The 27,955-nt window shown below is 54.4% G+C and overlaps 1 protein-coding gene across 1 annotated transcript in view; it reads right to left on the reverse strand.

Moving 5' to 3' along the window:
* Positions 1 to 27,955, reverse strand: part of COL22A1 (collagen type XXII alpha 1 chain) — a 241,314-nt gene that overhangs the window by 194,908 nt on the left and 18,451 nt on the right. The window contains exons 3-6 of the mRNA XM_057735587.1: positions 17,968 to 18,042; positions 10,546 to 10,657; positions 6,323 to 6,446; positions 2,235 to 2,510 (exon numbers count right to left, since the gene is read on the reverse strand). Of these exons, the coding sequence (XP_057591570.1) occupies positions 2,235 to 2,510; positions 6,323 to 6,446; positions 10,546 to 10,657; positions 17,968 to 18,042 (587 nt within the window). The remainder of the gene's footprint in view (positions 1 to 2,234; positions 2,511 to 6,322; positions 6,447 to 10,545; positions 10,658 to 17,967; positions 18,043 to 27,955) is intronic.

The raw sequence follows: 27,955 nt of genomic DNA on the forward strand, positions 1-27,955 counted from the left end.
TGCGTCTGGCCTGGGGGGGGTCAGTGGGGCACTGACCACTTCCCCTACACCAGGGCCAAGTGTGTGGCAAGAGACGGTGTTTATGAGGAACCCAAGTCTGATCCTGGATCCCCTGCTTAGCACTCAGCTATATAATGCAGATGGGTGCCTTAGAGGGTGTGGAATCTAATCCCCTTCCTGCTTAGAAGAGCTCCCAGTATCACCGAGATAGCAGGACGATGATGGTGGTGACCCTGTTCATGATGACAACTAGCTCTTATGGAAAACCTGCAATATCATAACACCATTTCTCGAATCTTGATGTAGTCAAACGCACCCATTTTTTTAGTTTATCAGGAAACAGCATTTGCAACATATATAATAAATATATTATATAATAAGTAAACAATTGTTATCCAGAGTATATAAGGATTATATATAAAGAAAAAACAGCATCATTGTAAAAACAGGCAGATGCGGTGAACTGGCATTCACCAAAGTGGAAATCAAGTTGGCGACCAGCAAACACATGGAAGTGTTTCTGAGCTCAGCGGTAATCAGGGAGGTGCAGATGGAACCACAATAAAACACCACCATACACGCATCAGATTGGCAAGACAACAAAAACATTTTTTAAAAACTCTATCAATGTGTTGATGAGGATCTAAGAAAAAGGGTCTTTCATGCATTGCTGGTAGACACATAAGTGTTCTGTCACTTCGCTGAGAAGTTAAGATACACTGGAAGGTCAGAAATTGTTTACCCTACAATCTAATCATTGAACACCCCCGAGAAACTCTCCCAACTGGTCTATATCTCCAGCCTCAAAGGCACGTGTCACCCTAATTTCTTCATGAGGAAAACACATCTGGAGATGTGCCAGTGTGCTCAAGACACGAGACTTGCTGGTTATGATGGTGAAACATCAAAACAACCTAAATACCCACTAACAGCAGAACGAATAAGCAAAATGTACAATAAAACGAACTATGAAGCAGCCAAAAGGAATGAAAGCTTAGACACACAATTTTGAGAGAAAAAAAGCAAGATGTGACTATACATGCTGTACATTATTTACATAAATATCAAAATATTCAGCACATATCCAACAATTCTAATTTGGTAACAGAAATACATATACGTGTAAAAAAATAAACAGGGACTTCCCTGGTGGCACAGTGGTTAAGAATCCGCCTGCCAATGCAGGGGACACAGGTTTGAGCCCTGGTCCAGGAGGATCCCACATGCCGTGGAGCAACTAAGCCCAGGTGCCACAACTACTGAGCCTGTGCTCTAGAGCCCGTGAGCCACAACTACTGAAGCCCACATGCCTAGAGCCCGTGCTCCGCAGCTAGAGAAGCCACCGCAATGAGAAGCCCGTGCACTGCAACGAAGAGTAGCCCCCGCTCACCGCAATTAAAGAAAGCCCATGCACAGCAACAAAGACCCAACGCAACCAATAAATAAAAATAAATGAATAAACAAACAAAACGGTTTTGGAAAGAGCTACCCCAGATAACGATTAGCTTATTTCTTGGGAAGCAGGGGGACACTCCCGGCCAGAAGGACGACGCTGACTTCAGCGTGAAGATAGTGCAAGAGCGTCTGCGTGTGATGTGCATGCGTGTTTACGGTGTGTGTGTGTGTGTGTACAGATGTGGGAAGGAGTTTCTAGAGGAAAGATACATTACAGGGAAGTGAAAAAAAGAGTAAGGAGGGAAGAGAAAGAATAAACAAGGAAAAAACACTGATGGAATGATGATGGGAGGTCAGCTGTTACCAGCTACTACGTCATTCCCAGTTCGTATCCCTGGTTGGTGGAATGAGGGTGATTTTTACTGTTTTTCATATACTTTCCTATATTTTCCAAATTTTTACAATCAGAGAAGAAGTGAAAACAGTCTAAATTTATAGGAATTGGTATAACTATTTCTCCATCCATCAGTTTACCTACATATACATGCAGACACGTGTCCCATGTCCCCAGTGTCCCATGTCCCCAGCACAGAGCACAGTGCCTGGCACACAGCAGGTGCTCAACATATATGGTAAGTGAATGATGAAGTGGCTAAATAATTAAATGAAGGAGTGAACGAATGGCAGCTTTCTGAGTCAGGGTCCTCCCTCCTAAGACCGTCCAAGGTGATAACGTGATACATGATACACGCAGGTGTGGGGGACACCAGGGCACCTGCTCCTGAGCTTCTCTCAGGTGCCCCCGGGACCTGGGCTGCGGGAGGCTGGCTGGTACTCACGTCGACGGGCACGCTGTCGTAGAGGCGCTTGCCGATCACGCTCTTGCCCCGGATGTCGATGTTCTCCCTCTCCTCAATGGGCAGCGTCTGCACCAGCGCACAGTCGATGTACAGGGACACGTTCTGGGCCTGGATGCGCAGGGCCACCTTGTGCCAGTCCCGATCGAAGAGGCTGTGGACCCGGGGACCTCGGAAGACCACCCTGACGGCGTCCTTCATGGCGCCCACAGCGTTGTACTCCACGGCCTTGTTCTCACCATCCAGCCGGATGGACACCTGGAGAGGAGAGGACCAGAGGCCCCCTGAGCTGCAGGGGATCAAGGGGGGAGAGGGCAAGCGGGAGGGGAGACCGCAGAGTCAGACCTGACAAACCTGAGCCAGATCCTGTGGCCTCACCAGATGGTCAGCCTTGGGCATGTCACTTCCCATCCCTAAGCCTCAGTGTCCCCCCCACTATGACGGTGTGATTGACATCTACCTTGTAGGCTGCTCTGAACCCCGTATTAAATGCAAGGCTTGAGCTCACATGTTAATCCAGGGGTCCCAATCTCAAGTGCCTGGAGGGGCCATGCAGGTAAGGACACCTTTGTGAAACCGCGAGGTAACTGCTGAGGAGGGGCTTGAGCTGTGAGACCGACCAGACACGCTGACTGGTTTTAGTGTCTTTTAAAATTCCAGGCTGCAAAAGAGAACACATCCGTGTCCAGGTGCCAGCCTGAGACCTCATCCACTCATCTGCACTCTCTCTCACCTGGAAGATAAAATTGACGCTCCAGTAGAATAAAGTAATCCAGTGGCAGGGACCTGGCCTGTCTTGTTCATGGATTAACCCCCCAGCCCTTTGCAAAAAGCCTGGAAAACTCTGGAAGAAAGTTTTACTTTCCTCCAACACTCAAACTGGCAAGTCACTTTTAAGCTGTGTGACCTTGGGCGGGTTGTTTAACCTTTCTGTGCTATTTCCTCATTTGTAAAACAGCACGAAGGATAGTGCCTACTTGATAGCGTTATGAGGATTTAATGAATTTATAGACGTAAAACACTTACATGTACTTACACATCAGGCGCTGTTCTAAATATTAGCTATAATAAATCAAGCAGGTTCAAAGACATCACCGCAGTGAAGCCTTCTCTGACACACATGTAACTGGATGCTGACCTGGTCATGGGCTCTCAGATCCTTAGGCATGTTGATTTGTTTCTTTATTCATAGCACTTCGGGTCAGTATATGAAAGTATCTCATTCATTTATTTTGTCCACCTGTTTCTTGCCTGCCCTGCCCCATCCTTTTAAGCAGGCACCTGTCTCTCTTGCCCATCTCTTTAACACGCGGCTGGGACAACACACATCATACAGGAGCATTCAATAGAAAGGGAATGAATGAATGAACGAGAGCCCTGAGGTTAAAGCAAGGTGCCCACTGCCCTGCAGGGAATCAGCCGCGGTGTTTATGAAACCACCCAGGCCTTCTGGCTTCTCTGTCTGGGCCCCACATGGCTTCAGTACAGCCAAGGGGGACCTAAGATTTATTTTTAACTGCACTGTCTGCTGGTATGTTACAGTTAGGGTAACCCCTGACTAATAACCTGAAACTTCTCATACACATAATCTGATACTGGTGATTAAACCTGGATTGCTATTTCTTGAAATCAGTTTCACCTGTTTGAGCCCTGTACCCCCTGAGCCACCTGGGTAGCTTCAGGAGGCCATGGGTTTTCCTCCAGTGTTTCTATTTCTCCCAGCACGACACAGAGCAGAGGAAGGCCCGGCAGGCCCGAGTCCTGTATCTGCCCATTTCAGTTGCGGGGCCTCAGGAAGGGACTCCATGGCTCAGATCCATCAGCACACCCTGTTGGTTCTATTTTCAACGTACGTGTCCAGAATCCCATCATCTGTCCCCGGTTCCCTATGACTACTTGGTCTGAGCCAGTATCACTCTTTGCTGAGAGGATCTCAACAGTCTCCCAGGCTCCCTGTTCTAGGCCTGCCCACTTCCCAGAGCCTAGTCTCAGGTCCCTGCACTGACCTCCACCCTGTCCCCAGCCTCATCTCTAACTACACCCCTCCCCCCCCACACACACACTCTGCTCCAGGACTAGCCTCCTTCCTGGCCCTTGATCAGATCTGGAATGACTGAGTGCCCCTCAGTTTCTCCAAATGACAAATGGGGGACATGCCAATGGTCAAGGGTGGTTATAAGTCCTACGTGGGGTTATGGATGTAAAAATCTAGATCCTGTCACAGGTCCACATGACAAGGCACGTCAGAAGGTTGCTCACACCACTCTGCTCACAGATCATCTTCTCCTTGGCCCCTGTCCGCCTTTCCTGTGTCCTGTTAGGATTTCCCCAAGACCTGGGGCAGCCACCACGGCATTTCCAGGGAACGGCACACCCCAAGGCTTGTTCAGTGGCACGGAACTGCCAGGTGCCTCTCTGAGAAGGCAGGTTCTGCCTGTGCACGGCTCTGCAGGGTTCTGGCGCGGGGCTCGTGCTGGCAGGAGGAGAGGAGGAGGCAGGCATGGCAGCAAGGCAGCACACGCAGCCCTGCAAACGCCGCAAAGGAAGGAAGAGGACCCAGACGGAGGGGGTGGCGTGGGCCCGCCCCACGGGAACACCATGGCGGGCGCCCAGGCCGCCAGCCCCGGACCCCTGGAAACTGGAGACGTGCGTCTGCAGATGGAGGAGGAAGAGGGTCCCGGCAAATGGCCAGCTCTCTGGACAAACCGCCTCCGGAGAAGAATCAGCCTCCTCCAGTCAGCCTCCCATGCTCGGAAGTCAGGCCGCCGGCTGTCACGCCTGACCAGGGTTCTGCATCTCAGTGCAACCTAGGACGCGGCGGGCGTGTCATCCAATGGGGCTAACGATGGGGACCGGAGCCGGCGGGGCACAGGGTCCAAAGACAGACGTGGAGCTTGTCTGCCTGGGTTCCAATCCCACCTCCCCCCTCTGACCTCTGAAAGCACAGACAGACGACGCAAGCTCGCTGTGGCTCAGCCTCCCCTCTGTGAGACGGTAACCACAGAGCCTGCCCTCACGGCTGTTGTGAGGACCGAATTAAAATTTGCGGAGAGCTCTCGACCATCCTCGGCTCCTCCTGGGAGTGTGGGCAAGACGTGCCCTCGGGGTCAGCGTGCATCTTCAGCCACGGGAAGCGAGCTCACTGCCACGCAGGAAGCCACCCCCCAGGGAGCAGCCCGTGAGCGTGGCTGCCGCAGTCCAATGGCTTATTTTATTTCAACCCCAAGTGAAAATACAGCCGGTGTCCCCCAGCTGAAGATGAGAAGTGTCTCCGCACAGTTCATCCCTCAAGGGAGGACGTGAGCAATGAGAGGTACGAGGGGCCCACGAACTCTGAGAACAAGGGCATCGGGACCCGCACCGCGAATAAGCTGCTGTGTTGACGGCTTGGGTCTGAGAGGCCTTCCCTCCCTCTGCTGTGTGCTGCTGATGGGCCGTCCCGCCTCCACAGGGACCGAGAGCCAGAACGCGCCGAACGTGGGCAAAGCCGGGCTGCACAGCTCCCTTCAAGGCAGAACCAAAGGCACCATGAAACACCGTGTCGTGCCCCAGGCGGCCTCCTCCATGCTTTAGAGCCATCGCTGCACACGGCGCTTCCACCGACCGTGCGTGGGAGCTTTTCCGTGTTCCATTTTGCGGCTGAGAACATCAAGACTCGGAGAGCGAACGTGTCTCAGAGTCCGCACCAGGAAAGGGTGAGGCACGAGGTGTGAACCCAGGTCGTGTGGACCCTGAGCCAGCTTCCTCCACTACATCACCAGCGTGCCGCTAAGAGAGCACGTGCCGCAGCACAGCAGCGCTGGCTGCCGCCGCCCCGGCTGGGCTGAGGGTCCCTGAGGCAGGAGCTAGGCCTTCTGCCCCACCAGGTGCCAGGCCCTTGACCGTCAGGGGAGAAGCGCAGGCCTCTGGTGGTCTGCCAGCCCCTGCAGGTGCCCTGAGCCTCTATATACACCAGACTCTCCATCTCCCGGGCCCAGGACAGAGACCTCTGGAGAAAACACGGTGGGTGACACCACGCCCGCGAGAAAGGAGACAGAAACCTGCACTGAGACAAGGCACGCTGCTCACACCTGTGGGATGCCATACTGGTCGATGACCTGCCAGATGTACCAGTCTTCTCTCCGAGACGTCTTCCGGAGCCGGAAGGTGGTGACAAAGGCGTACTCATCGGGCAAGCCTTGCGGGAACACATCCCTGGAGGGAGACAGAGACAGATGACGCCGGGCTGAGAGCGGAGGCTGCGGAGGAAGCCCACGCACCCTGCGGTCACTAAGTCCTGCCCCTCTGACCTCCTAGGATTTCTGAAGTCCACCTGCTCGCCTGCCTTTATTGCCTTTTCCTTCCATCAGGGCCTCCACGGGACCCTCTGCGGACCCTCACTGCAGCCCCTGAATTATCCCGCTGCCCCCACCCTCAGCCCCTTCAAACCCACCCCCGCAGTGCTTGTCTGCTTCCATCTCTCCCAAATCAAGGCTCAGTGCTGAACTGCCACCCCGCCCCAGGGTCAAGTGCAGGGAGTGCTCCAGCCCTCCCCGCTCCCCGCCTGTGGCTTCCCGGCAAGGCCACACGGCCATATCTCAGCCTGCTTGGTCCCTGCCCCACATGCCAGGACATCCTCCATCTCCACAGAGCACTGGTTTGCCCCAGAGCTCGGGGGACCAGCCCCTCAAATGGGGGAGACCCTCCACCCCTGCCGCTCCAGCCCAGGCAGCCCCGTACTGCCCTTTCCCCTCCAAATTCAGAATCAACGTTGTTCCCGCCAGAAGTCACAGACGCGTGGTGTTGTGACGCTCCTGTCCTAGCTGAGGGCGGCCAGGCTCTCAGGGGACAACTCCCGCCACCCGGCTGCTCAGTGGCCGGGCAGAGGCTCCCCCCCAGAGAGCGGCTGGTCTCCAGAGCGCTCCTTTTAACTGTCAGCTGTTGCCCTGCACACCAGGCCACCGCGGGCCAAACCCTGCTCTGCGGGCAAAGACCGCGAGGCAATGCCTTTCGCATTGGAGGGGGTGGAAGCGGTCTGGCCAGAAAGCCAGGAAGGGAAATGAGGAGGCGTCTGGGTTCCTGGTTCTCAGACTCCTGGACCCTCAGGGACCCCTCGTTTGGCTGTAGGACCCGTGAGCAAAGAACCTGTCCTCCCTCTGTGATTCTCGGCTCACAGATCCGAGCCGGGAGCTGGCCCAGTTGTTCAGAGTCATTCTCTGAGCTGGGATTTCACCCAGGATCACATCCAGGCACTGGGGGCATCACCCGTCACTCCCTCGGGCCTTCCCAGGATTCAGGGACGTCCTAGGTCACTGCCACTCGGGAGGGAAACGGAGCTTCCCCACCGCCCTGCAGGGACACAGGCTTTGGGGCCTCAGACAGACACCGCCCTTCACCTTCTCCTTCTTCTTATTGCATTAAGGAGGCCAGCTACGCTACTGCTCTTTCCTAAACACACTTACTTCTCAACACACATGCATGTATAACATGCAGGTGGATATGCTATGTACGCAGACATGCCATATCTCTATATTGATAACTGCATCTATAGTTATATCTCTATACACAGGCACACCTTGTTTTTTTGTGCTTTAGCTTTAATGTGCTTCGCAGAAACTGTGTTCTCTAAAAATTGAAAGTTCGTGGCAACCCTCTACCAAACAAGTCCACCAGTGCCATTTTCCAACAGCACTCTTCTTTAATTAAGGGATGCGTATTGTTTTTTTAGACATAATGCTGTTGTACATTTAACAGACTACAGTATGGTGTAAACAGAACTTTTACACTCACTGAGAAAACAAACAATTTGTGACACTTTGTTTCGGTATTTGCTCTATTGGGGTGGTGTGAAACCAGACCGGCAGTGTCCCTGGGGTCTGCCTCTATGCGTGTATCTATCTATCTATCTAACTATCTATCTATCTATCTATCTATCTATCTATCTATCTATCTATATCTGTCTGTCTCTCTGTCTATCTATCTATCTATCTATCTATCGAGAGACTAAGACTCTTTCTTAGGCTGTATATATATACAGACACACAGGAGGGGGTAAAGAGACTAAAGCTGGAGGACCCAAGTTTGAAGCCAACCTCTGCTTCCTAGGAACTATGAGATTTTGAACATGTTACTTCCCATTTTGAGCCTCAAATGTGGTACCAAGTAAATCCTGAGAATAGTACAAGCCTTGCTCCCCTCATTTTACTGTAGTGAGAAATACATCAGACGAGGTGTGTAAAATGCCCTCTAAACATTAAGCAAGTGAGAAAAATATAAATATTGAAGGTGACAACCCCTTTTCATTATGAACAGAATTCACCTGTACGTTAACATTACACGTGGATGTCAGTATCTGCATAAATTGCATTAGAAATGAAAGGGATGCTGTTCTTTCTCGACATGTCAGAGCTTTGTTGGTTTGATTTCTGTTTCTGGTGTTTTGCTATGAAAACAAACTTGAAACCACGTCGAATTTCCTTCTCAGCACGACTCAGCATAACATGAGCCCAGATCCATTTCCCAGAGCCACTTCAGCCCCATATGCAGAGGGCAGCGTCCAAACTCCTTGTGCTGTTTGCTCCACGTGTCCTGATAGAAAGACAGCATCGTCAGCAAACAGGAGGCCTCTGTGGGCTCCCCAGCACATTTGTGTAACGTGGGCTTTCTTCCTGGGCTTTGTTCCTTCTCTATTGCACGTCTGCTTTAAAGTGAAGCTGGCTGTGATCTTCTTTGTTTGTTTCTAAGCAGAACGGATGGGGAATCTGACAAATTAGGCCCAAGAAGTCAGGGGAGGTAAGTGGGAAGTGGAAGCTGGCCTCCGTTCATCCCCGTGCAGCCCCCAGATGAGCAGGGGACCAGGTGGTTAAGAATAAGATCACCAGATTCGTACCTCAGCCTCTGGATGGACAGAACCAGGCCCACACTCGGGAAGGCGTGCCTCGCTTAAGGGTTCACTGACTGTGCTAACGGTCTCCTTCGTGGAGGTGAGGAAACGAGACCCAGGGAGAGAAAGTGACGTTTCTGCTTCTGAACTCCACGCCCCCCTCACAGGATGAAGGCGCCACGAGCCGTGGAGGACGTTAGCACCCGACACAGTCCTGGTGCAAGGCTGGTGCTCAGAGAATGCTCACTAAGCTAGGAAAACGATTGCATGTGGGCTAAATCCAAGCTCTGAAGCCTGGTGTTCCAAGCCCACCTTTGCCAGGCTACTATCTGACAAGACAGTTCTCACTGATTGTGGACTGAGTCATCCCCTTCCCTGGGGGGCTGGGGGGCTCAGCTCCACGCCAGGACTGCAGCAGAGACCAGACTCAGGGCCCTCCTTGAGCTTCTCACGGAGCAGGGGAGACCGTCTGCAAACAACTCATTGCACAAGCAAGTCGCTGGCTTCAGTGCTGCCACGTTTTACGCAGGAGGACAGGTTGTGAGAAGAGAAAATAAGGGGAGGCCTGACTTAGCCTCAGAGTTCAGGGCAGGCATGCCTGAAAGCATGATGGCTGAGCTGTGCTTTGAAGGACGAGCAGGTGTCCCAGGTAGAGGGCAGAGCACGAACAGAGGCTCTGCCGTGGGAGGAGGGTGGCCGCAAGGCTCCCAGAACAGAGGCAGAGGAGCTGGACAAGGGGGGCCAGGACAAGCCTGATGCCGGAAAGGCAGGACGGGGCCAGATCACACATGGGTCTTCTCAGCGCCTCAGCTTTAAGATGGAGGAAGAGCATCAAGACGGTCTTTTGCTGTCATCATCAGCCCTTGACTGGAGACACCACAGCCGTTAGACCCTGGGCGAGTCCTCTCAACAGTGCTGCAAGGCGGGCACACTCATCTCAGGTGAGATGCCATGATGGCGGCACAGAGGCCTCTCACGACTCGTGTGAGGCCAGGCACCCAGCAACTACAGAACTGGGTCTTCACTGGCCAAAACGACTCACGGCTCTGGGAGGCGCTCTGCCTGCATCTCACGCAGCGTCTGGTCCAGAGCAGGTGCCGTGGATCGAAGCCACAGGTGGTAACTGTCTGCTGTTTACTGAACTGATAGGAAGGTGCACGCGGGAATGGATGGAGGATGAACACCAGATCTGCACGGACAGGTGAGTGTAGAAGGACCGGGCGACCAATAACCTCAATGGTAACAGATCAGCTAAGAAATAGGATGAACTCCCGGGTCAGTGACCAGGCTGCTTCATCTCAGGGCGACCTTACCAGGCACCCTGTGGACTAAATCCCTACCCAGTGCTCAGTGAGCACCCACGCCGACCGGCTCCCTCCCACCCTTGCCAAGGTGTCCAGGGCAGGTCTAGAAGGAGAAGTAGCCACTCACTCGGTCCTCTGCACCACAGGGAAGGATCCCATCCGGACGTAGGAACTCTGTGCTCCGTTCTCTCTCTCCCCCAAGATCACCTTCACACTGAACAAATCCATCAGGTCAAAACCTGTCCAAAGAGAAGAGCCAGGAGTGAGTCTGGCCAGAGGAGCCAGGGAGACGGAGGAAAGGCACGTCCGTTCTCCATGAAGGAGGCCAGCCCACCCTGCCCTGGGGGAGCAGGTGTGGGATTTAAGCAGGGGGAACTGTGCAAATACATTTCCCAGGTGAAAACAGACACAACAGACGGAGGAGATGGACAGCGTCCGTTTCCATGGCCAACTGCAGGAAACAGACAATGCAGACGCTGGGGTTTCCGATGAAGCCTTTGTGAAAGTCCTGGATCCCAGAGACACATGAAACAAGCAGACGGGCACCGTCCTGGCCATGCAACTGGCGTTCAGGGAGCCCATGTGGGGACCCCACGTTCACACACGCTGGCTCTGCAGGCAGAGCAGTGATTTCAGCTCTCCTTCCTGCAGCCACATTTCTGCGATTCATTTGCACTTTGGTTGAATTATAATTTAGCAGCACTTAAACTGCATGACTTTAAAGAGCAAAACATCAGAGAGAAGAAATTTGTGATATTGCATTAATGGAAAGGTATATTTCGTTTTGTTTTGGCTGAGAGAGGATCTCACTTATCGGCCGTGTACAGTAATGGAAAGGACACGACCTCTGGGCTCTGGGGAGCTGGTGGGACAGGGTGTCGTCCAGCTCAGTCACGTATCTGTGTGACACTGAGCGGGTTACAGAACCTGCAGGAGCCTCAATACTCAGTTGTGACAGAAGGCATGACACCTGCCACGGAGCTGTCATGCGATTCCCAGGCGACTGCTAGGGTAGGAAACCGACTCAGCAGGTCAGTTACTACTCAGGATTCTTCCTCACTCCCCGACATCCTGATCCACGACCCCCTACAAAGCCACCTGGACCAGTATGGGGGGGGTGACGTGGGTCCTGCACGTGGGGCCCTCAGGGGACCCCAGCCACGACACCCACACGGAGGCCACAGTAGGATGTACGGGCCTGACACCGCATCCCTGGGGAAGGGAAGCTTGTGGCAGGTAAGAGGAAGCCAACCGAGGGCAGGCACCAGGCCCCGCTCGTCTCCGCATCCCCAGGGCTAATATGTCGCTCAGCACCAGCAGCTCCTAACCCGCGAGACTTCAGGAAGGTTCTTGCTTCCGCAGTGTTTTGAGATACGGCCACGGAAAACAGGAAACGAACCTGCAGAGCTCACATTAGGGTGATTAAAACATCCTCTACCACTAACTTCTGTCCTAAGGGATGATTTAGTCATTCAACATGTATTTTGAGAGCCTCTCTGTTCCAAGCCCTGTGTAAGAAGCTGCAAGGACAGAAAAGAATTAGCATGGATGGAAAGTTTGAGCAGTAGAGTCAGACAGGACTGGACTGTGTGCCTGACCACACAGGTCCTAGCTGTGTGACCTTAGACAGGTTGCCGACATCTCTGAGCACCAATTTCTTCATCTGCAAAAAGGGGACTGTCTTTGTATGCACCTCATAGAACTGTGGTGAAGCTTGAATGATAGGATACAAAGCTCTTCATATACAGCCTGACATACAGTGAAAGATACACAAGATAATTTTCATATTATTTCCCTTTACAATGATTACAGCCTCTTCTCCCACTAGATTCTGCCCATGGATATCGTTTATTCATTCAATACATATTTTTTGAGAGCCTGCTCTGTGCCAAGCACGTGTGAGCACTGGAGATGCAGCCGGGAGAACTGGTACCCTCATGGGAGACCGAACAGAAATAAGCAAATGCCCAGAACAAATGTAAAGGACAATTTCAGGAAGTGAGGAATAACTAAGCAGGGCTGGGATGTGAGGGGAGCCGAGCAGGGGTGACCAGGCAGGCCTTGGGGGGCAGGCCACCCAAGCAGGGGCTGCCCCAGGCCTGGGTCTGGGAAGGGCTTTCACGCAGTGAGGCTGTGCTGAGATCAAGGCCCTGGGTGACTTCAGGCACCGGCCCCTCCCCAAGCCCTCCCATTCTGAGGTTGCCTAGTTCTTGGAAAATGACTAAGAGTTGCCATCATGTCATTTCTAAATAGCATTTCACACACCAGCAAATTAGCAGAACTCACGGTACAGTGTTAAGTGATATTCGGTCCTTAAGACAGAAAGCATGTACCCAGAAGCTCCCTTATGGGTGGAAACAGCATACCTTGGAACAGTGCTCTTCAGTGCACACTGAGGCAAATGACCTAGCCTCCTCAGAGACGGTGGGGGCTCCCAAGGGGCAGCACCCCCGTGCCCTCATGAGCAGCTCTAGGCGTACTGCCTCACAGAGCCCAGCAGGTCCAGCGGGAGCCGCTGGTGGCACACACCAGGCCACACGAGGGACCCTCGTGAAGATTCAAAGGGCTGCCCGCACACTGGAGCCCTGGACCTGGACATGCCCTTGCGGGGCTGGGAAGCAGAGGACAGTGGGAGGGGCTGGTGCCTGGGAATGGGGTCACTGGCCCACAAGGGTTCCATGGAAGGGACACCAAGTGGTAAAAGGCCTGTTTAGGCTCAGATTCTGTTCCCGGGAAAGGCAGAAGAGGCGGAAGCAGGTTTTGGAGCCAGCCTCTCCTGGGTGTGAAAGCTGGCCCAGCGCCGGCCCGGCCACGGCCAGCATCCTCGTGCCTCCCTCAGCAGCGAGCTGGAACAAGGGCCCGACGGGCAGACTCGCCGCCTCCAGACTTCCGGGCGTTCCTGCCACCTCCTCCCACCTGAGTAAGTGAGTCGTTTATTAACACTCTGAGGCTCTCACAGGCCTAGGAGCAAAACTCCTGGAGCAGTAACTGCCTGGAGGTGGGGTGGGGGCGGGTTGTAGCTCAGAGAGGTGGCCACTTTCATTTACGGAGGGAATGTGGGGACAGAGAGCATCTCAGTGAGACATGCCTGGGCCCTCCCTGCTCTAAGACTGTGCAGCTCCATGACTCTGATGCAACTACCCAGCCCCTGAAAACTTCCACTTCACGGGGCTGCCCGAGGCCCCACAAGGATGCGCAGCCCCTGGAGGCCCCCTCTGAGCAGTGGCTCTTACTCAGAGAGCGGGTTCAAAATTCGGCGGGCACGTGCCGGATGCTCGCCCGGTAAGGTGTCAGGCAGAACAGCAAAGAGGCCCGCTCCTCTACTTCACAGCTCTGTCCCTGTCACTAGAAACCGCCACCGTAAGCTGGGCTTCCTTGTAGCAGTTATATGTGGGAGAATTAAAAAAAAAAAAAACAGTTTTAAAAAAGCAAACATATGCTCTACTTTCTAGTTCCACTTTCATGGGTTTCCATGAATAAAAACAAAGACTTAAACACCACAAAACTTTGAACAACAAGCAATTAACTAGGTGGCAGCAAAGGGCACCGAGAGAAAGATGAATTGCCTGCAATAAATAAAGGCCGGGAAGGAAAATGAAAAATGTTCCCACAGTAAAAGGACTCTGATGCGAGGCACCGCGAGATAAAGAAGCAATTGTTTAATGCAGAAACGGCAAAGGTGCACCTCCCGAAGTCACAGACTCAGCTGAACCAGGTGGCATCAGGGACACCATGACGATCGCCCACGAGTCCTTCAAAGGTCCACGCTGGATGAAGCTTCACCAGACGTCCCAGGCACGGGGGTTACTCCCGGGTCTGTAGTGGGTCTGGCCAAGGTGCACACAGTTTATCAGTCCCTGGGAGAACGTGAGTGATTTGAGGGATGGGACCTGATCTGATTGATGTCTCCATCCCTAAAAACGTAAGAGCTTTGGTTGTTGTTCTTAATTGAGGCACTGTTGGTGGAAAGACAGAAGGAGAGAAGAAAGGAATTCACTAAACCATTAAGGGCCTCCTCCGTCTTTGATGCCCTGTTGGCTGCTCAGATGCCAGTAATCAACAGGACAAAATCCCAGTCCCCCCAGAGTTTATGGTCTATAGGGGAACAGGCACAGAAATAAGCGGTGCTCGTATCATGGGTAAATGATAAGGAGGGGGTGACTGGGCTTGCCTAGGAGCACATGGAATATTTTCCCTGCCCAGCTGAGGAGCAACAAGGGAGGGCTTCCCAGAGGAGGCAAGGCCTGGCCTGAATTTAAAGGACAAATAAAATCTGGGCAGACAGAGCTGGAGGGAAGGGCATCCAAGGTAACTGGATGTGCAAAGGTCACCAGACCTGAGTCAGCAAGGTTCCTTCTGAGAATCCCGGCTATTTGGGGATGTCAGGAGCCGTGGTTAGGGGAGTGAGTTAGGCATGTGCAGATCAGGCTGGGCTCTGTTGGCCACAAGAGGCAGTCTGAGTTTCTTTCTGCAGGCAAGGGAGGGCTATGGAGGGGCTTTAAAGCGAGGACAGAAACACAATCCTGGCTCTACGTTCAAAGGTCATTCTGGCAGTGAGGACAGAGCAGCAGGGAGATGGGTGAGGCCCAGACTTGCAAACACAGGTGGGGGAGCGAGGTGGGTAGGAGGAGGGATGGAAGAAGCACTGGGCTGAGACTATCTGAGATGCTCGTGACGTGATGACTGTTACCTGGATGTTGGAGCCCAGGTAGGAGGACAGAGACATCAGGAAGTCTGTGGCCAAGTCTCAGAGCTGGACCGTGCCCAGCACTTTCTTTCAGCATTAAATAGCTAACCTCCCACCAGGAACGCCGTATAATACCTTTAGTCACTAGGATTCGCAGAACATTCAGTTTTTAGAGCCAGGAGGGGTCCTCAGAGACTTCACGTAGGATGCACTGGTGCATAAGTGGGGAAACTGAGACTCAAAGAGTTGGGCGAAGGACCCAGGCTGCCTGGCTGGGGAGCAGCAGGGTCAGCCTTCCAAGCTGCCTTGCCTGTTCTCTTCCCCATCCTCACTGTTCCAGCCCAGATAAGCTCTAAAAATAGCCAGGTCATTTAAGGAAACTCCTGGAGGTGAGATTTCTGGGAAATGCGTTTTTTACAAAAGCTGCTCCGATTACCCAATGGCGTTTAACTTGGCGAGTCTGCGGCGCCATCTCCCCCTAACTCCAGGCTCAGCCTCGGCTGGCGGGAGCCTTTTTTCTGGTCTGCTTATAATTAGAGGAGACGATAGATCCCGCGGGCTCTCTGCTCCCAGAGCCGCACAAGCAGGGCATCTGCACCGCACGCTGAGGGATGCCCACCCGACACTGTGATTTATTTCCTGGGGCCTCAGAGACCACCGAGGGGAGGCGAGGTTCCGCGGTTCCACTGCGGGCAGACTCCGCACTGAGGGTCCCGTTTCTAGCCGATCACCCCACAGGCTCCTCAGCGGGACCCTCCTCATACACCAGAGCCAAAATGACTCGTTCCCAGCTCTGCACGTGCACACGTGTGCACACACACACGCATGCATGCACGCGCGCACACGCACACGCGGGCACACACACGCATAGGAACACATGTGTGCACACACACATACACGCACACGCACGCACACGCACACACGCACGCACACGCACACACGCACACATTCTGAATCTGCCCAGCAAGAATCAGTTATTCTTCAGTAGGGAAAAATTACGCGGTGCTCCTCAGCCCGCAGAACGACAGGAAAGCTCGCTCTGATTTACAGACAATGCGGCGGATTCCTGTGTTCATTTCCGTCCCTCCCTCCGCCCCGATGGTCTGGATGTGAGCCCTGACTCCACCACAAACTCAGGCACGTTACTTAACGTGTCTGTACCTCAGTTTCCCCAAGGACAAGATGCGCAATAGTGCCGGTCTCCTACGTTGTAAGGGATAAATGAGAAAATAAGTGCAAATCCCTCGGCACGCGAGCGTGCGGTGAGCACACACGTGCTGCTGAGCGTCAATTACGACGATTTCTGCTGTCACTGGTCCTGCTGGCACAGCTTCCCTTCTATGAACAGACACTCTGGATAGGGAATGACTGGGGGAGATGCGGCCAGGAAGGACGCGTCGCTCAGGACGCCGGATGTGGATACGCGGGCGGTAAGGCCGTGCTCTGCAGAGCGACTCCAGCGGCAGTTCTCCCGAGGCAGCGCCGGCAGAGGGGAGCCGCGCTCGAGGGGCGGAGGGGAGGTTATCCAGGGCCTGGGCTCCGCCGGGCACTGCCGAGGCAACAGTGGGAACATCCACGTCAAGCTGCCCAGCAGTTTCACCCTGTGGACGGTGACTCCGCTATAAATGCTTTCACTTCAAGGTAACTGCCTTAACACGCGACCAGGGTGGACGTCATCTTCATCTCGTGAGCTGGACGAAGGAACCCTGATAGAGGCAGTACCTCGCTGAGCACCGCCTACCCACCAGGGGCTCCCCCCAGAAGGGCGAGGAATGTATCAAGGAGAAGGAACAGGAGGCAGGGAGGGAAGGCAGTTGATGATGGCAGCGGTGCCAAGCCAGCTGCCCTGGTGGGCGGCTGCAGTTGGACCCCACGGGGAGCTCTGCGAAGTGGGTTGTTCTTCACCGACGGTCACCGGTGGAGGGCTGGGTTACTCTCAAAGAATATTAACCCCTGGCACATTTCACCTGCCATCCACACAGGCAGCACAGCCTTCTGCCATTCTAGAAACATCCCTCAGGCACCAAGATGCAGATGCTGGCATGTTCACGTGGGCAGGCAAACCCTGCCCTGGCAGGCTCCCTGGGAAAGGGGCAGGGCACCACAGCATCTACAAGACACCTGGTCCTGATGGCCCGAGACTCACTGCCTCGGATAGGAGACTGACTGCGTGTGGGTCAGAAATGGACCCGAGATGCTTTGGGGTGGACAGACAGGGCTCCTGACCCAGCTGGCGCTGGTGTGGAGAGCAGGCTTGTGCCCTGGAGGGGGAGACAAACCTCCCTGAGGTCACGCACCTAAAGTGCTCGGCGGGACACCTGGACGCAGGGAGGGGCAAACGATGCTCGTGCCCATCGGGACGAGCGGAGGCCGGCTCAGCCGACCCCCTCGCCGTGGCCCCGACCGCCCCTCGTGTACAGGGACGGCCTCCGCGGTGTGTACTCCTGCTGCTGGCTCTGCAGCCATGCGTCTCTCTGTTCCCTCATCCACGGGTTCCCTCACGTATTTATAACTCTGATTCACTCTCTCCTTCGCCCCCAAATGCGTCTCTTTGTTCACCTTCTTACTCGTGCTGCCAATCACTCGTTTACTCACTCACCACATCGCTCCTACCGCATTCTTTATGGACTCTTACAGCATCAGCACCAACTCCCAGGTGGAAAACCTAAACGGTCTTTCCCGCTGGACAGCTCATTGATGGGAGTTCCTATCTGCACAGTTCAGACCATCTATCAGGACTTTGGTGAAAGACAGGATGAGGACAGCACCAGCAAGGCTACCCTTGAATCAAGGAGGGTCACAGTCAAGTCCAGCAAAAAACACAGCAAAGCAAGCCGTGTAGGATGGCTGTTACTCTCTTACCTGTGATTTCCTTGGTTTCGCCATTGGTGTGCTTAAAGCGATCTCCTTCTACACGAACGCTGGGGCAGAGCACGTCTGAGAAAAGAAAGAGGAAACAGAGAGGCTGGTGAGCAAGTGCAGCCCCCGGTCCCCCCGTGGAACGTGACACCATGGGGACCCCGCCCCACCCCCCCGCATGTGGGACGTCCAGCCTGGGGCAGACTCCCAGATGTACGTGTTAAGCATCGGTTCTGCCAATCCTGTGCTCATACGGGGTGAGATGAGAACAGACGTGGTCCTGACCCACAAGGAGCTCACAGTCCATCCATTAGAGGGAGCCAGACACCGACATCCACACCGTCAACGGGTCACAAGGGACAGACGTGGGTCTGGGTTGCCGGGGACTCAGGGCACAGATCCAACACCAGCCCAGCCTGGGGAGGTCAGGGAAGCCTCCCCGGAAAGGTGAAGTTTGAGGTTTCTCTTCAAGGAGCCGTAAGCCTCAGCCAGACGGACAAAAGAACAAGAGGGGATGCAGGCAGGGGAACGTCATTCATGAAGGCATGAACTTACAGATGAACATCCCAAGTCGGCGGGGTGTCAATCAAACAGGAAACACATGCTGGGGGCCCACCTGCAAGGCGTCCGTTATGTCGCCCTAGGGAGCTTCAGGGGCAAGTCCAGAGGCGGGCAAATCCCAGAAGAAGCGAGACCGCTCAGTCACACAGCCAAAACTACGTCACTTTACAATATTACATAAATGTCTTATCTGAATGTCTTCATGATTTCTCACTTTAAAAAAAAGTTGGAAGGAAAAGGGACTCTTTCAGTTGCCCTAAAAATCCAAGAAGGACACTTACAGTTTCTTTCAAAGGGGAAAGTGGGGGGGAGGGATAGATTAGGAGTTTGGGATTAGCAGATACAAACTACTATATATGAAGTAGATAAACAACAGAGACCTACTGTATAGCACAGAAAACTATATTCAATATCTTATAATAACCTATAAGGGAAAAGAATCTGAAAAAGAATATATATCTTTGTGTGTTTGCATATATATATAAAATTGAATCACTTTGCGTACACCTGAGTAACTAACACAACATTATAAATCAATCATACTTCAATTTTTAAAAATCCCAGAAAGAGAACCAACTGCCAATGTTAAGGTTCTGGACCCAAGTGTTGGCTCCACGGCAAGTCCCCTAATCTCTCTGTTGGTGTCAGCATGTGTGACATGGGACACCTTACAAAGCACACACTTGTCGTAGGGCTGCTTGGAGGGCGGGGTAAGATCAAGCCATAACAGGACTTAAATGTAGCACCGGAGGCCACTTAGCACAGATGCTGCCCTGCCCTTGAAACAACCTGTTTACTACACACATTATTATAATAATGACGCATTATCAGGCAGTTCTGTCAACCCATCAATTCCATGTGCAATGATCTCCCGTCACACGTTTGCGCAAATGTTTCACTGTGGGACCAGTTTGAGGCCCCTTTTCCAATCAGCAGTGAGGGAAAGAATGAGATCCTCCCTGGTTGGGGAGGAGGTATTTTTAATGTTTATCCCAAAGGCACCAGAGGTCTGACAAGCCCCAAGGAAGGGGTTATTTTGGAACCAGCACAGAGCTGTCTGTCTAGAACCAGATATGCGAGAGGATGCCGGCACTGCACGGTATTTAGGCAGCGCCGCCCAGGACAGCGGCAGCTGCGGGTGGGGACCAAGCGCTTTAAGGCTGGCAGGCCGCCAGAGGGACGGGCTGGGACCATGCATCCTTTACAACGAGTTGCCTCAGGAGGTTCTAGCCCCGATTACAAGCAAATCTCTGGAGACGGATGGGCTGGAGCTCAGGGCATGCAAAGCCACTCAGCCTCGTCTCTGCAAATATCCAAGGGGACGCCCCGATTCCCGAACCAGGATGGTCAAAGACAGTCCGAGAGCCACGGACACAGAAAAGATGCAAACGTTTCAAAGACGTCAGCAATTGCCCAAACTGCTTTAAGAAACCAGTCCCCAAACCACCTGCCCATCCCCTTTTGGGGCCATCACCAAGCCTCACACACAGCAACGTCTCAAGGGGGGATTTTTGACTTCGGACAAGTGGCTCCCAAAACACCCCCTGCACCAGGCTCCCCAGGGCAGAGGGGGCCCCAGAGGTTCACCTCTTGGCAGGGAGGGAGGGTTCACATCCGAAGTCCCCCTCAGCCCATAACTACATCTCTTCGGCCAAGATATGTCCACATCTTGGAAAATGATCTATTTATTTCCACATTAACTCATTTATTCGAACTAAAACACTTGCAGAGCTCCGGATGCCTTCCAGGCACGGAGCTAGTTCTAGGGACCCACACATGGGATAAAGGATAGGGCACCGTCCCTGCCTTCAGGGCACGCATGGGCTGACTGTGGGGAAGGACTGGGAGCAGGTAATCTCAAGGACGTGTCAGTGCTGCCGTGACACCCCCTCCCCACGTCTCCCTACTGCACAGCTTCCCCCTCAGTCCTTGCTCCCACTCTCCCCAGCCGGGTAAGGACCCCTCGGCAGGGCCTGTGTCTACAGATGCTGGTACCACGCTGAAGGCACTGGCATGAAGGCACGGATGTCTCCCCAGTGAGCCTGGAGACCCGGCTGAGTCTCAGTCCAGCTCTACGCCCACTGTCTTCTCGGCTCCAGGCACAGAACAGGCCTCAAGTTCATGCTGAACAGAATGATCAGTGATGCCTGAGCCGGGAGGAAATGCTGAGTGGTGAACTGGATGCCTCCCAGGCACGGGCTTCATCATTATGTTGACAACCAGGTGAGAAGATTTCACAGATTCTGGACTCCTGCCATCGAGGTGTGGCAAACCCTGTTCGCTGCCACCCTAATTCCCGTTCTGCACTCCTTCCTTGCTAAAAGACAACCACTTTTATTCAGAACGGCAGCATTTGCAGCCCAGGGAGAAAAGCTGTGGCTGGTTGGTCTAAGCCAATTGTGGTTATTCTGTTCCCCACCTTTCCAGCCTCCCTTGCAACTAGGGATGGACTTGGGACCCAGTTCTGGCCAAGGACATAAATACCAGAAGTGTGCTTGGTTGGGGCCGGGTGGTGTCTCAAAAAGCTTTTGCTTTTCCTGAGGTAAGGGGACAGGTAGGTAGAAGGGGTTGGAGGGTGTACTTTCCCTTCCTCCTCCTTCAAGTGTGGGACAACGTCTGCAGGACTGTCTAGGAGAATTGAGGAGAGAGGAACTCCAGCCACCCAAAAGCCTAGGTGAAAAGCATCAGAAAAAGAAACTCATTTTCCGGGTAAAGAAGCTACTGACAGACTGGATTACCTTCACTTATCCAATCAATAGGGATTTATAGGTAATCATTCAGGATCAACATAAAAAGGTCGTTCTGGAATTAAAAAATAAGGATAAGTTCTCAGGAATCAAAATGTGTGTTTAATTAGTTCTTGGTTAGTTGGTTGATTTTCCTTTTTGAAAGCGTGGGGACACAAAACAGAGGTGGCTGATTACAAAGCCCCCATTCCCCGAGTTCATTTACTGTCACCTCCTGACATTTGCATCCCCTCAGCTGTCAGGAAGGCAGACCATTCTAGACTTCTGGAAAATCACACATCTCCTTCCACAGCGTGGGTGCTTTTTCACCAGAAGCCTTCAACAGAGGCCGAGTTTTGGTTGATCAGAGCTGCTGCTCCCAGGGGGACACGCCAGGAATTCACTGCAGTTTCTCGGGGAAAACGTTTCGACTTGTCCTCAGTTCACCAAATGGCAAAGGGGAGCGTGTGCTTGAGCCTCAGGGGAGGAGGGTTTGCACAAGAGGGTCCCTGCTGTCCTTCCGCTCTGTGCTGACACGCCCCCGGCTCTGTCTGGAGAAGGCGTGCTGTGCCGTCCCCTGCTTCCCAGCCAAGAGCTTCTCCAGTTAGGAAAAAGGGTGCTGGCAATTATCGCGTGCCTACTGTGTGCCAACCACAGTGGGGATTTTACCCACAACCCCCATTCAAGGAGGTAGATTTTGTCCCATTACACAGATGTAAAAACTGAAGTTAAGAAACGTTAAGAAACTCACCAGATAGGAGTACCTGGGTTTGAATAAAGGTCTACCTGTATCTAAAATGTAGGCGCATAGACGGTTCCTCAGTCTGGTTGAGCCCAACCAGAAGCAGGGAGCGGAGCCCCGAGGGAGGAAGCAATCACTGCCCATCCATCACCTCCCAGCAGCTGCCGCCAAGTGCAGCTAACCACAGAGGGGATGATGACATTCCAAGTGGGCAGGGGAAGAGGTGGAGGAGGAGAGAGATGAACCAGACATCCGCCCGGCAGACCCACGGCACAGGTCCTCCGAGGCTACGAGGGCAGCCAGAAAATCGTCCACATCCCCCCCTCTGGAGAGCCAGGCCCCAAGGCCCCAGGGACGCTGTGAATAATCATTAGAATCATAAGGGCTTCCAAGACGGAGTGCCCACGTGTCCGGGTACCGTGCTGGCGCGCAATGTGCACTGTGTCTGCTCTGCCAGGCCACAGGGTTACCTCCGAGGTCAGCAGACAGATGCAGACAGATGTGGGTGCTCTGCACAGACCCTGTGCTAGCCATGTCAAATCCATCAGCACACTTGACTGACTCCTCCCTACAGCTTTAGGAGACAGGTGCTGCTGTTCACAGATGAGGAAGGCAAGGCGCACAGAAGTCAGCAAGCTGTCCAAGGCCACAGAACTAGCAAACAGCAGAGTCAGCATGCTGGCCCCAGCACCGGCTCTGGGCCTCTCCAGCACGCAGTCTCTCCAAGGTCACCTGCCCAAGGTCACCAAGCACACAGGGACCCAGGTCTGTCTGTCTCCAAAGCCTGCAGGGACAGCCAGCCAGCTTGCTATTTCCTGAGGCACCCTTTCTGCCACTGGACACCTCGACACGTACAAGGGGCTTCCCCAAGCTTCACCCAGAGGTTTCACGTGCTCTCTTAGTTCCGCCCGTCGGGCCCGTCTGCTTGTGCCCACTTACACCTGGCTCTGGGTAGGGCACTGGGGAACCTGGGGTGGGCAGATGGCCAGACCCTGCCCTTGAGTGTGCCCTCTGCTGGCCCCAAATGCAGAACAGGTCCCACGGTCTCTCATAAACACTGGTTAAATGTTTCAAGACAGTCAGCATCCTCTCTCTGACCTTCTCCAGCTGAGCATCCCTGGCTGCCTGGCTGCTCCCTCACCCAGAGGAGGAAGAGCAGAAAGAGGAAGATCCCGTTGGAGCAGTAAGGATCTATGAGCACACGCACTGCAGACTCACAGGTCCCGGGGGCATGGCTGAGGCATGTTTCTGCTCACAGATGCCAGGGTTTAACGTCCTGTTTGGCACATATCAGTGTAGTTATCATGCCCACTTTTCAGATGAGAAAACTGAGCCTTAGAGAGCTTAGGTGACCTGCTCAAAGCACACCCCTAGTTAGTGGTGGAAACAGGATTCAAACTCAGTGTGACTCCAGCACTCTCATACCTGATACCACAACCCGACAGATACATACAGGGGTCTGGAAGAACATGGATAACACTTAAACTGGTTACCTCTGGAGCGCAGAACTTGAAGCGGTTTTTATCTCCTTTTTGCTTTTCTGCATTTTCAAATTTGCGTTAAAAATCTGAACATGAGTCTCGAGGCACAGTATGTGCAGCTTATCAATAGTCTTCTTTGTAAAGGTAGGCCTGAGCCTTGCCCTAGGGCCCTCGTGCCTGAGGCAGCAGGAGGCTCTAGGGGGTGGGGGCTGCGGGATGGCCGGGCAGGCGGGTGTGGGGGTCGTTTCCAGAGGTGAACTGGAGTCCCAGAGGACAGCTGGCCGGCACCAGCTGCACAGATCCTCAGGAGGCCTGGGGATGGCAGGGGTCTCGTGAGGCTCAATACACACTTCTGGACCCCAGAGATGCTGGCCAGGGGGACAGGACCCCAGTTTCAAGGCAGCCACTATGGAGACAGACAGACAGCAAGACAGGCAGGAGAGGGCTCGGCATGCGGGCCAGCAAATACCTGCAGATGCTGGGAGGGCCATCGGTGGGGGCCGAGGACATAGGGACACCCTAACAAGGAACGAGCATGTCCCCTAGAGTCAGAAGGACCAGCACTAAAATCCTGTCCCCATGTCACGAACTGTCTGCAGCTCTCAGCAAGGGCAGGCTGGGGCCTCTCTCTACCCATCTGTGAAATGGTGGGGAAGAAAAGGGAAGTGCTGAACCTGCCTTGTGGACCACCTACCAGCTACGTTAGACAGTTACGTGCTCTGATGTCACGGCAACCCTGCAATATGAACATGCTGACTCATGGGGAAGCAGAAGCTCAGAGAGGTTAAGTAATTTATCCAACATCACACAGCCAGCAAGTGGCAGAGGCAGGAAACAGAGGCTTGGACATCGAGCGCTGGACCACTATTCCACCCACGTCTCAGCGTTAGAAAGCGCCCTGGGTATGCGTATAATAGTAACCAGCCAGTCATCGGATGGCTCCACTGCCTCGAGGTCACACACAGGGTCTCATCCAACCCTCTCTCAGGGCAGATATTAGCATCCATTCTTTATAGATGAACAAGGAGCTTTCCCATTTGGAAAACAAAAAAAAACCACCCAAAGACTGTTATTAGCTGCATCCCAGGGCCATGGTGTGGACTGTATGAGAAGAAGACGACAACCCAGGGTCCAGGTTCCACTTCCACCTCCTGTTCTAGAACTTTCTGGTGATTCCCAGCATGCATTTCCCTTCTAGCTCAAAGTGAATTGGCACCTGCTGCCTCCCCAGAGGTCACAGATCCCCTCGCTGGTCCATGCCCATCTTCCCTGTCCCTTAGGCTGAAGGATGGTGTGGTCAGGGTGCTCAGTATTTGGAGGAATGTTTAGCAAGTTTTGGTGGAAAGGTGTAAAATATTTCTAGAAGGGAAACCCACCCCCGGGGCCTGCTGACAGCCAGAACACCGGATCCAGGAAATCCAGGATCAAGGAGATCCACCCTTCCTTCGTCTCACGAGGAGCGCGTCTGGCGAACCAGGGTCCTTCCTGACACCGCCAATTCCTGCTCAGAGCCTAGAGAGGCGGAGGAGACCGTGAGCAGGACAGGCCACCAGCCCCCTCCACCCGGCACGGGCACACGCCTGCCTGCTGGGGTACAGTGAAGCTGGGACAGGGCCAGAGGGAAACATGTTCCCCAAGGTTGGGGCAGGGGGAGGTCTGGAGCCTGCAGGCGCCCCTCTTCCATGTCAGTTCCCTTCTGTGTCCGTTTCCAGACCCAGAAATAGGTGTAAAATCTGTGGGATGTTTCCCCGTCCGGGTCATCCTGGAGACTAAATGGACCAGCGGATGAGACGTTCACGGCACGACACCTGGCATCCAATACGAGCTTGTCCGTTCCTTCGCTCATTCAGCCAACACGTATTTCCCAGCGCCCGACACGTACGTCCCGCCACGAGGAGCAAACGTGTAAACACACAGACGAGGCAGCCCTGCCCTGCTGCTCTCCGCCTCGTCCAGACACAGGAGGAGGCACACAGCAAATGCAGAGACAGACACGGAGACGCGAGCCAGCTGCCACGCGCCATCAGTGCTGCGGAGGAAACGCGGGGTGGCACGGGGGCCAGGACGACGGGGCGTGCGCCGGTCTGAGAAGACCTCCTGGCTTGGTGACACCCGAGCTGGAGCTGAGAAGGCTGTGAGCAGTCATGCGAAGAGCAAAGGGGCAGAAGGCCCCAGCGAGAGCGGAGGCCTGAGGAGGAAGGGGCTCCGCTCGCCGGGGGAGGGCAGGGGGCCGAGCCCTGCAGCAGAGTCCAGTGAGGGGAGCGAGGAGAGGTGGGGCAGGGAAGCCTCGGAACCCCAGGCGGGGTCTGTAATTCAGGGCAGTCAGGGGATGGCGCTGCTCGGCACACAAGGGGGCGGGGGCGGGGGGGGGGGGTGAGCCAGGCCAGGGGCAACGAGACCCCCGCGAGAGGGTGTGATTTCACATATCCCGGCTTCCTGGGACCTCCTTCTCCCCGGGGATGGTCCCGTGGGCGGAGCACCAGCAGGTGCCACCAGAGGCTGTGAGGACCTGCTGCAGGGTGGGCAGGAGGAGCCTGGGGCAGCCAGACGGCGGCGGAGCCCTTGGCCAGCACCCTGGTGCCGGGCTCAGCTCAGCCCAGCAGGGACCGTTAGCACCTGGTGTCTGAGAAGCACCTAAATGCAAACCACCTTCCCTTCACGTCACATCCAATGAGCACCTGCCACGCACCTGGCGCTGGGCCGAGCCAAGGCACACGGCCAGGGGCCCTCGCAGCTCAGGGAGCTGCCATCCAGCAGACGAGATGGAAATCGGTCAAGTGAGGCATCGATGTCTCCAAGGACCGTGACTGTAACCCCTGGAAGGTACTGAGGCCAGTGGGGGACGACAAGAGCAGGATCACAGCTGACTGGAGGGTCAGGGGGTCTCCACTGAGATCTGAGGGGTGACTCGGAGGTGAGTAGGTGAGTGCAGGAGAGTAGCCCATCGGAGGTGCAGGCCAGGGCCTGAGCGTGCGGGGAGCATGGACACCATGGCTGGGATGGCAGACAGGGAGGAGCAACTGTGAGACGAGGTGGAGCTGGGCCGGGGTGGGGGGGGGCGTCCAGAAGGAGTGGGGGCTGACGGGCTCTGGCAGGAGGTGCCACTCCGCCTGGGGGACCTGACACTGGTGGGCAGGGGCGGAGGCGGACAGACCGGTGAGGAAGCTACCGCAGCAAGATGCTGGCAGCTTAGAGACACACGGGGGTGGGGATGGAGGCAGTGAGAGGTGGTCAGACCCTGGTCTCTTTGGAAAGCAGAGTGGACAGGCTGCTGGCTGACTGGATGTGGAGTGTCCCAGAAAGAAAGAATGTTCTGTCCTGAGCATCTGGAAACCTGCAGGAAGAACCCATTTGGAAGCAGAACACAGGAGTCCAGTTTCCAACACTTCACATTTAAGACGTCTCTTAGACACCCAGCAAGCAACCAGATCTACACGCCTGCTTCAGACACCAGGACAAGGCTCCTGGCTTTTGATCTGGGAGCTGCTCATGTGTAGACAGCATTTAAAGCATTGGGAGCGGACAGGATCCCTCGGAGATGGGGAGAGAGAGGAGAGAAGAGGTCCCAGAGCAAGTCCTAGCCTCCAGCATTACGTGCTAGGACACGAGAACTGACCAGCAAAGGAGGCTGGGAGGCCGGTGAGGTAGGAGGAGAACCAGGCAGGCCCAGAGGTTAAGAGGAGGGAGCGTTTCACAGGACGAAGTGACTGGTCCCCGAGTAACAGAATTCATGACCATGACCGGGGATGCAGAGCTCAAGCCCAGGTGTGTCTGACTCCAGTGCCTCCCTGCTTCTCACGACAGCAGCTGCTGTGTGGACAGCCAAGGGGAACGGCTTCATGGGGGGGCGAACCTGTGCTTTTTGTGTGTGGCATTGTCTTTCCCAACCCTCCGGGGCTCGTCTGCTCAATTCTATAACCGAATCCACATCTCAGTATCTACCCTTCAGGGTCCTAACAGGGATCGGACAAGAAGAAAGTAGGTGAGGTGCCAGACTCGGTCCCAAGGCCACCGTGATCTCACGCAGTCACGTCCTCCTCCTCCCATCTACTCACCCCGGGACCCGGGTGCTGAGTGAAGCATCACCCGAACCCGGCCCGCTGTCTGAACCCACGAACCCCGAGCTTCTGCGGGACCAGAGAGGAGGAGGGGCTTCCCCAAGGCTTTCTCACGTGGCGCAGGGTCCCGAGGGAGAGAGCTGAGGAGCAGGTAAGAAAAACAAGGCAAAACGAAACCCTCCCTTCTTCCCTTCGTGGATTCTGAGTAGACGGAGAATTATAAAAACAAAAAAAGTGGCAAAATGGGAATTTATCACATGAATGCAGAGAAGGGTTGACGAGACATTTCCCTCTGCCCCGTTGGAAAGGAGCTGAGACGTCAAAAAGGCACGGAGAGAAGAGGAGACCCACGGCGGGGAGAGGCCTCAGAAGCCCCGGCTCTGGGGGCAGCGCTGACCTGAGTCCCCCTGCGTGTGGCCGGGG

Source organism: Hippopotamus amphibius, chromosome 5 (genome assembly GCF_030028045.1).
Source record: "Hippopotamus amphibius kiboko isolate mHipAmp2 chromosome 5, mHipAmp2.hap2, whole genome shotgun sequence".
NCBI classification, from domain to species: domain Eukaryota; kingdom Metazoa; phylum Chordata; class Mammalia; order Artiodactyla; family Hippopotamidae; genus Hippopotamus; species Hippopotamus amphibius.